This window comes from Rhyacophila brunnea, unplaced genomic scaffold, assembly GCF_057557595.1.
Source record: "Rhyacophila brunnea isolate RB1 unplaced genomic scaffold, BYU_Rbru_1.0 scaffold_9, whole genome shotgun sequence".
NCBI classification, from domain to species: Eukaryota; Metazoa; Arthropoda; class Insecta; order Trichoptera; family Rhyacophilidae; genus Rhyacophila; species Rhyacophila brunnea.
In genome coordinates, this window is record NW_028233361.1 from 6712338 (window position 1) to 6721489 (window position 9152).

Here is a 9152-nt window from a genome sequence, read left to right on the forward strand (position 1 = left end):
AGCTCCATCGGCTAGTAGAGAAGATTTTCTCTAACAACTTTGCATCAATGTCCTGGATCCAAATAAAATGTCAATAGTAAACTCAACATAAAGTAAACTTATTGATTTAAGTGATTGGAAAACTGGTAATAATTGTGAAGGAAATTTTTTTTATTTAAAAAAGTGATTTTTATTTAAAGAAAATATTATTAGAATTTGTATAAATTCATGTAAATTTTTCACAATACATTAGTACATAAATACGTAATACAATATTATTATAATATAATACATTGTTGGATGGATTTCATAATCACAAGATTTAAAAAGGCGTAAAATTGTCTTATATAAAAAAATTTAAACAGTCTATCAACATGGAAGTTCTGACATATTATTATTATAAGTAACAATAATTGTCATTTCATAATGTAATATATTTAAATAAGCTTATAAAGAATGTTTAACAATGTCTTAAAATACTAATAATTCCACCAGTCACCATATCATATTTTAGAGTGTAAAAATTCACAAAACAATAAACAATAATATAGGTACTTACCTAATACTAATTTCAATACAAATTATGTATAAAAATTAAAATCATTTATATGGGAATATAATTCAGTACCATACTATCCTAAACATAAGATGAGGATTGAAAAGAAAAATTAAATGTTTAAAAAAATAATTAGTATTTTGGTCAAAGAAAAAATGTCAGTGCCAGGTGCAGAGATGTCATTGTTAAATTAACTTTACCAAAATATGCCGCACGACCACTAAACAGTGACAGACCTGAGAAACGCATTTGGCATCATTCTGTTGAATCACTCAACCAAATCAAGACACAGAATTCAAATAAAAATAGGATTTTATTTCGTTCATCGTATGCAAGATATGATCAATAATATTTCAGTTATTTATGTTGACAATCTTTTCAGGTTATAAACCCATGCACAGAACGATCTAAGATAACATACCAACACAAATAACTCAAATATTGTAGGATTTAAAAGAACTGAATTTTTATTAAAACTTGAATGCTATTCATACCTGAATTCGTTCCATGATACACGTGACTGTTTTGACAGCCGTCGCTTACATTTTTCAATTCTATTACAATTGAGTGATGTCGCCATTCACTAAAAGGCCGCCTAGTATTAAGTGGCAGTTTAGTATGATTAAGCATCTGGCAATTACAGTTTAATTATCATATATGTTTCTTGAATCATTACCACCCGATATAATATCACCATATCTATGTCACTTTCCACTTCTTAGGAAATATTACACGTCTCAAAATCTTTTTTGACAGACGCTACTCATTTTCTGTTAAGTATGTAGTCATATTCCACTCCCATATTTTTTATTCCCTATAGGATGAATCAATGAATGATTGACACTTGCCCAGTTGAAGATCATATTGTAACTTTTTCAAATGACGAATCGATTTCAATTTTGAATGATTCAGTCTTTTTTGTCTTATTAACATTTTTAAAAGTTTGTTGTAACCTCGCGGTGTAGAAACACAACAGACCCTGACGATAACAAAAAGATAACTGGGGCAGCTACGTCACTCTATATCTATCTTCCAGGAAAAACACTATGTTGTTCCTCTTAATAGTCTCGCAACACATAATTACAGAGCGACTGCAACTTATTATGTGTATAATATAGTTGAGATTCACATAACACAACATAAAAATGTATGTACTGAGGCACACTAAAGTCGACACAGTATTATTCATTCAGGTACTCAGGAGGAATGTTGCATTTAGCTATAGATCAAATAACTACCACCGCCATTTTGTCAAAATCAACAGAGCATGAAAATAGTAATGGCGAGCGAGCGTCATAGCATTTCATAAGGTTGAGAAATATTTTTCCAACATGGAAACCCTGTGCATTGGTACATTTCTAATATTAATGGCTGCACCCAATATTTCTAATGCAATGTTTAGGACAATACGGTAATTTCATAGATATTACTTTATATTAATGATTATTAGAAAACAGATCTATCATCCAATATAACGTAAGTGTAAATTATTTTTAAGATGTACTGGAATGTACGTATTTTATTGCACAATAATCTTAAAAACTAATACGATATATTTTTTTAAAGCGGTGACGAATTTTGTCTAAATTTTGTTTAAAAAGCTGAGCTCGAAGAAGTCACACCGCCGGACGCAGACGATGACTTCCGGAAGAGGGTCCACGACATTTTCTCCTGATTGTTATTAGAAATAACCATCGAGTGGCTGATAACATGATAACCATACGCGTGATGGAGTCTATTGAGTAGCTGCAGAACTCGTCCCCTTCCGTCTACGCGAACCGACCCCGACCCTGACACCCTGCTACTTCCTGGAGTCACTGCTTCCATTTCCTATGATAGAAAGTAATACTTATGTTTATTAAGAGAAAAAAGTACGATGGATTGGTGAGATAGTCAGGACGTGAAAATGGAAAATTATAAACATTGGCGGTTTTTGAGGCCCGAGGTGGGGACAGTTTGGAGGCACCCTTATGAAAATTTTGCTTGTGCAATACACAGCCGTTGAATGACTCAAAAGTGACGATTGAAGGCGATTGTGGCTGACGTTGGCCTGAGAATCTGCCAATGTGATTTGTGCGTTAGTTAAGTTAGTAGAGAGGGCTATCGAAATTAATAGGGACGATTACTAGAGATGGTCAATTTTGAAGACTAAGTATACCCACTACCAGTATAAAAAAATACTTAGTATATAAACTTGTTCCGAAATACTAACTAATATTTGGAATACTATATAGATCGTTTGGCGTGCGTATGCAACAAAAGTTTCATACCCAACTGCAACTAAAACCAACTCCATATTATTAGTATTTTAAAATACGTATCGGCTCAGGGAACTCAGACTGTGCACCGGCTTCAATATAATCGCTAAAAATACGCTGAGCTCCGCTTGTCGAAAAGTCCCATTTATTATAAAATTTTAAATTTATGGGTTGTTTTTCTGTTAGGTTACAATATTATTGTTAACAAAAATGAATAACAGTGATTTTTTTTAATTTTAAGCATGTTTTGAGCGGTATATAACAAGCCTAAGCCTGTGCATCATCTCACCACTGTGCTGCGACACAAAATTTATGATCTATTGTTATTCAAACATTCGAACGCAATAGACTAATAAATTAAAATATACCTATATTCAAGTGCTATTTCGTTCGTGCGCATTTAATGTCAATAGTGTTGAAAGTCTACCAACTGGCGAGTGCACAGAACAGTGACTCGCGATGATATCATCACAAGTTTTTTGGAATAAGTTTATTGGGCCACAAATACTTAGTATGGGTAGTTTCATCCGAAACTTGAGTACACAAACAGGTGACAGTATTTCCAGCTCACCTCTAACGATTACCATGAGTGTACGCACTCAAAAATTACTTAATAAAAAAAAAATATATGTATATTTACAGCAACAAACTTGTCCCTTTCCTGGGAAGAAAGACCAGCAACCAATGTGCACTCGGCTCCACCCAACGCAGGAGCTTTCAACTGCCCCGTTACCACAATGTACGGCATCCTGAAACATGAATCCCAATTAGAGAGTATTTCCAGAGGTGCCTAGGTAAATTTCAATTTCATTCAATACTAAAATTGCCATATAGGTCTGCAACAGAAATATATAATATTGATCATTGCCAGAACACTGCCTCAACTAAAATATTATGTGGAATACTTCTGGTGTGTTAATTATTGTTATGAAATTGAAATTTGTGACTTCGAGAGATTTCTGTTCTAGACTGCCATTAAACATCTGTGATTGATTAAGTGTGAGCAACTGGTTGTCAGTTTTGTGATATCGCAGCAGGTAAGGCAATTAGAAAAAAAACCCAGTCTCTGCGTCGACTGTTTCGTACTCTGCATGTACATGGGCATGGATTTACTGGCACCAATAGTGTGTAAATTAAATTATAGCGATAATAACTGTGTACACATAAAAGTGCTGACTGTCCCGCCAATCTAATTCTTCAAACGTAAGCATGATGCGAAAACTGGTTGTGAAAATTGGTAAACGTCAAAAATTCTCTGCGCGGTGTAGTTCGTTTTATGTCCTCAGGTTCACCGCTATCGTTCTATTGCGCAGGCGCAGATATCTCCCAAGTCCCAACTGTCATGTGAAGAAAATTCAGAAGTTGCTGAACTTTTTAAATCCATGCATGCAATCTTGCACAATAATACGTGTATACGCGTGCATTTTCTAGTTATGGCTGCGATAATACGTACTGTCAGCAGTAAATCCGTGTACGTGTAAACAAGGTATCATGTTAATAATTGATAATTAAATTATTTCAAATGTATTGTCTTTTCGCTTCCCCACACTGGCAATAATGTTTCATTGAATATTAAAAATAGTAGTCTGTTGGTTTTTGTAAGTTTTAGTGTGTAAAATGAGTGCAAACCTATACGGAAATTTTACCAGCTCCATAAATAAGACCAATCGTATTGGAAGAAATTTCAAAACTGAAATACACCTGTTGCACTATAAGGAAAACAACAATGATTACAAGTTCGACCAAAAATAATAAAGGCACATGTAAAATAATTTCTTAATTGGTGATGCGCATTAAGAGATCATCTATCATACTATTTCAAACAAAATAGCGTAAACGTTCATTTGATTCACTAGTTTTTTAGAGATCATCAAAGGATAACAGTATTTCTGTTTCTATTTATGATTCTGACATCAAGTGTAGGAAATAACAAAAGGCTTACAGCACGGGAAGATTTGTTACGACAAAAATGGTCTATTTTATTATAACAATATTCAAATCACGCCACTAAAACGGTTGATTAACAGTATTAAATTCTTGAGAAACAAAGTTGATTTGACATTCATATGACGTTTGTTAATTTGCTCTAAATTGTCTATTATCGAAAATCGTAACTAAAAAACCAAACATATAATTTTATATCTAGGGATATAATAACGTCATAGTTTTTTTTACAAAATTATCTAGCAGCTAGTTCATGAATTATTATTTAGAATATTATATTTTCTAAAATTGTCATATGTAGCAACTTTATTATGGGGAATATAATTCCTTCACAAAGCGCTGACAACATTTAAAAAGATGTTCATCACATCGGAAATGGATGATATTCACAAATCAACTACAACTGTCAAATGATCGATTTGCACTATGGAAAAAGTAGTCTTCACGTATCAATATACTATTTATTTATTTATTTGAAAAAGACACGTTGAGTACCTACATAACAAATTGTTAATTCAGGACGTTCACAACATGACATTTAGAATAAAAATTACAAGTCATCAGTTCGGAAAACCAGAAAAAAACAAAGTGGAGGAAAAAAGAAAGCAAAAATAGTTTTATACAAAAGAAATAAAATTAAAAAAAACAACAATGATTCAAAAAGTACAAATTAAACCATAAAATAGAATTTAAAAAATAGAATATATAATGGATCGCCAAAAATATCTACCTACATCTCTAGAGAGTGCATTGAACAACCGCACAGCCCTCGCTATTGGTGCCTGGTTAGCCTGACATGAGGAAACAGCTTTCACCCAAAATAGGTCATGGCTGCGACCACGCATGTAATTGACGGGTGCGTAAAAATTTAAATTTTCTAGAATATCGGGATTGAAAATGATACCACGTCAGAGCAGGGAAAAAATGCTTTAAGAGCAGAAGTGACCTACGAGCTTCAAGAGAATGAAAGGCGAGCATGCCTTGAAGAAAGTTAGTCGGAAAAGACTCGTTTGAGAAGGTGTCAAAAGGAAAATAATTATTAACTTTAAAATAGAGATGACGAAGAATTTTTTTCTGAACACGCTCTAAAACAAAAACTATTGTCACTAATTAATCGTAAATGAATACAAACACTAAGAAAAATAGGTTTAATGATTTTAAAAAATATTTTGGCAAAACATAAGTACTTATGTATTTATTCAGTTTATTCCATGTAGACAATTATAATAAATAATACCTTTTTCTGTTGGCCCATAGGTTTTTCGATCCAATAATTGTTAATTTAAATTTTAAAATTTTCATACATTTTGATGCATCATTATCACAAACTGATTATATAAAGCCGCGTTGACACGGTCCATGTACGATCCAAGTACACTTGGACCGAGTGCCATCCAAGTGCACTCGTATGAGACATCTTCATACTAATCATTCCTATTCAAGCTACTTGGAGTGCGTCCTACTCATCCAAGTTAGCTTGGATAGGAATAATTAGTAGGTATGAAGCTGTCACTTGGATGGCACTCGATCCAAATGTACTTGGATCATATTTGGACCGTGTCAACGCGGCTTTAGGTAGTTAATATAAAGTTGGGGTAGGTTACTCAGACTATAGATACATCTAGACGCCACCCATTGCATTGCTAAATGAAGCTGCGTACCTTGCGTTTGGTTTGTGGGCGAGCGAACGCATTCGTACACAAATGTTTGAGACCATAGACCATTTCGCTAGTGCTCGCACTAGACGCTCAGAATTAAAATATAATTTTCTATTTTTGTACGTTATACAGTATTTTTAAGCGGTCAAAATGCAACGATTAAGTAAATATATACATAATTTAAGTTATTTTAAAGAAACACTAGGTCACTGATATTAAAATATATACCTAGGTACCTAATAATATACAAATAAATTATCACGAACATGACCAACTTACTTATGAAACGTAATACCATCTTCTTGCTTATCAGTACGGTTACCACATTTTAATACAACACACAGAACCATCTTTTCTACTTAATTAACCAAAAATATTTACCACTGACTTTATGTTTAACACAAAAATATCAATTTTAGCAACACGCGCTCGCAGGTTATCGACGCTTAGCTATGCAACAAACTAATAGGTATTTGGCGGCGACACCACAGCAAATCATCTCAAACATCTGTAAACCTTTTATCTTACTCTAGCTAGCGCATGTTGCAGAGATTATAAGGGTGTCGAATACTTTCTCATTCGCACTTATGCATCGTTTTTGTTCAGGCCTTGGTAGGTTAGGTTTGGTTTGGTCTAAAAAGAAAGTTATAAAATCTCATGACGGCATCTGCGGCACATTTACCAAAACTTATATCGATGAACCGAAAAATATATACTTACCTAGGTTTTTGGTTGTCGATTTACATCAAATAATATAATATGAACGATAACAGCACGAATATATATACCTATTTAAATTACTACGTTAAACATTACTTATATTGACACCTAAGCATCATTTTTGCAATTGCCTTCTAATACATTGTATTGCCGCTACAATTATTAGTTTGACATTTGTGAATTTCTACCTTTTCTTTGTGCGATATATTATTTATCGGTGAAAACAATTTTACCAATGTGTGTAGTTATCAAAATTGAGTGAACTTATATTTACAATGAGTGATGTATGATTTTGTTTTGTGAAACAAACTATTTTATGTGATTTCATCTATTTATTTGTGAAATCATTTAATATATGAGAAAACTACTTTCCAAATGTTTTTTTACAATTTTTTTTTTGTGAATTTTTATTATTGTAATGTGCTTTTAATTCCCACCCCATTATTATCACTCAATTTCTCTCTTCTATGGAAATAAATATTAGTCTATGACAGTTTGTCTTTGGTCCTCAGATGTCAGAGTGTCATAGTAACTTCTCTGTCTTAGCAAAAATGATAACCTCAGATAACCTTTTCGTTCAGTGATACGTTCTTCAATTGTATACATAGTGCTTATTGAACAACTGAATGAAACACGTTACGTAGCTTAGTAATTTAATTTTCGACATATCGCAAGGGTAAGTTTCCTGCATCATTTATTAAACGATCTTCAATTCGCCGGTGATATAACAGGGCATCTGTTTATGTTTGTTTTATTTGCATTTACAGAATTTACTTTGCATCGAGACTTTCAAGTTGCGTCTTAGCCAAGATGACACTGCTGAAAGGTTTCCTGCTAGCCAGATGCACAATGCAGCTATCTAGTCACCATATACGAAACCGTTTTCTTCCCGAGGCGGCGAGCACGAGGGGTATACATATATCCAGGATAACCATGGCAGCTAGAAAATTTACCGAAAAACACGAGTGGGTATTAATGGATGGAGAAATGGGAACGGTGGGAATTTCAAACTACGCGCAGGAAGCTCTAGGAGATGTGGTATACGCCCAGCTTCCGGATCCTAAAACAGTTTTGGAGGCCAGTGATGAGTGCGGTGCGCTGGAGAGCGTTAAGGCGGCTAGTGAACTGTATTCGCCAGTAAGTGGTATTGTTTTAGAAAAAAATAAAGACGTAGAAGCTACTCCGGGTCTAATTAATAAATCTTGTTACGATAAGGGCTGGCTCTTCAAATTGAAATTGACAAAGCCGACCGAGCTGGATTCCCTCATGGACGAATCTCAGTATGACGAGTTCCTCAAAAAAGATACCCACTAATGTACCTATAAACGGCTTCTTTATTACTTGTTAAGTTTATCATTTATTATTTAAATCTGTTAGTAATATTAATTTCTTTTAATTGTTATGAACTTGTAATTATAATGTTAATAAACTCAATGTTTAAATTTATATTTAATTATCTTGTTATTATTTCTTTATGTGATAATATACCAAGCACATGTTTTCATCATTGAAATGTGTTGTCACTAATGAAAGTAATTTTTAAAAAATTTGTTTTTCGATTGACTACTTTTATAATACATTTTTTAGTATAACATCTTATTAATTTCATTGCCAAAGTGATTACGAAAGCTCCTGACTGAGATATCAGTCAATTTAGATTTAATAAAATGTTAAACTTTTGATATTCCGACATTGACGTCAAGTGAGTACCATGTGGTTTCATAAGTCACCCTGACCAGCAGTTTTATAATTTATTTTCGCCCGATATGAAACCTAACTGTCATTATTGAGATAATAAAAATGTTTTTTGATCTTATTTCGAGCTTTGTAACGATATTCATGTAGCAATAATTAATAATCTTTTAATTTCTTTGTTGAAAAAGATAATATAGTCGTAAAAATATTGATCGCAATTTACGGAGTAAATAAAAAAACATATTTTCAAAATATCAAATTTTATTTTTATAAATTGGTACAAAATAATAATAATACATTTAATATTATTATAAATATTATCATAAGGAAAAAGCAAACATA

At 32.9% G+C, this 9152-nt stretch overlaps 2 protein-coding genes across 2 annotated transcripts; one reads left to right on the forward strand and one right to left on the reverse strand.

The window, feature by feature from the left end:
- Window positions 1-1007: 1007 nt before the first annotated feature.
- Window positions 1008-4881, reverse strand: LOC147063217 (uncharacterized). Its single transcript, XM_085959483.1, has 3 exons — window positions 4736-4881; window positions 3434-3542; window positions 1008-2365 (listed from the first exon to the last, which is right to left on the reverse strand). The coding sequence occupies exons 2-3, from the start codon at window positions 3539-3541 to the stop codon at window positions 2129-2131; spliced, it is 345 nt and encodes a 114-aa protein (XP_085815609.1). The 5' UTR covers window position 3542; window positions 4736-4881; the 3' UTR covers window positions 1008-2128.
- A 2733-nt stretch (window positions 4882-7614) lies between these two features.
- ppl (glycine cleavage system H protein, mitochondrial) lies at window positions 7615-8622 on the forward strand. The gene is made up of 2 exons (XM_085959496.1): window positions 7615-7791; window positions 7883-8622. The coding sequence occupies exon 2, from the start codon at window positions 7926-7928 to the stop codon at window positions 8427-8429; it is 504 nt and encodes a 167-aa protein (XP_085815622.1). The 5' UTR covers window positions 7615-7791; window positions 7883-7925; the 3' UTR covers window positions 8430-8622.
- Window positions 8623-9152: the final 530 nt, after the last annotated feature.

Excerpts from the sequence above, each read along its gene's own strand:
- ppl (XM_085959496.1), top strand. The coding sequence starts at position 7,926 with ATGACACTGCTGAAAGGTTTCCTGCTAGCCAGATGCACAATGCAGCTA.
- LOC147063217 (XM_085959483.1), bottom strand. The coding sequence starts at position 3,541 with ATGCCGTACATTGTGGTAACGGGGCAGTTGAAAGCTCCTGCGTTGGGT. Across the intron at positions 2,366-3,433 it reads AAAGGGACAAGTTTGTTGCT|GAAATGGAAGCAGTGACTCC; the intron begins GTAAATATACAT and ends TTTCTATCATAG.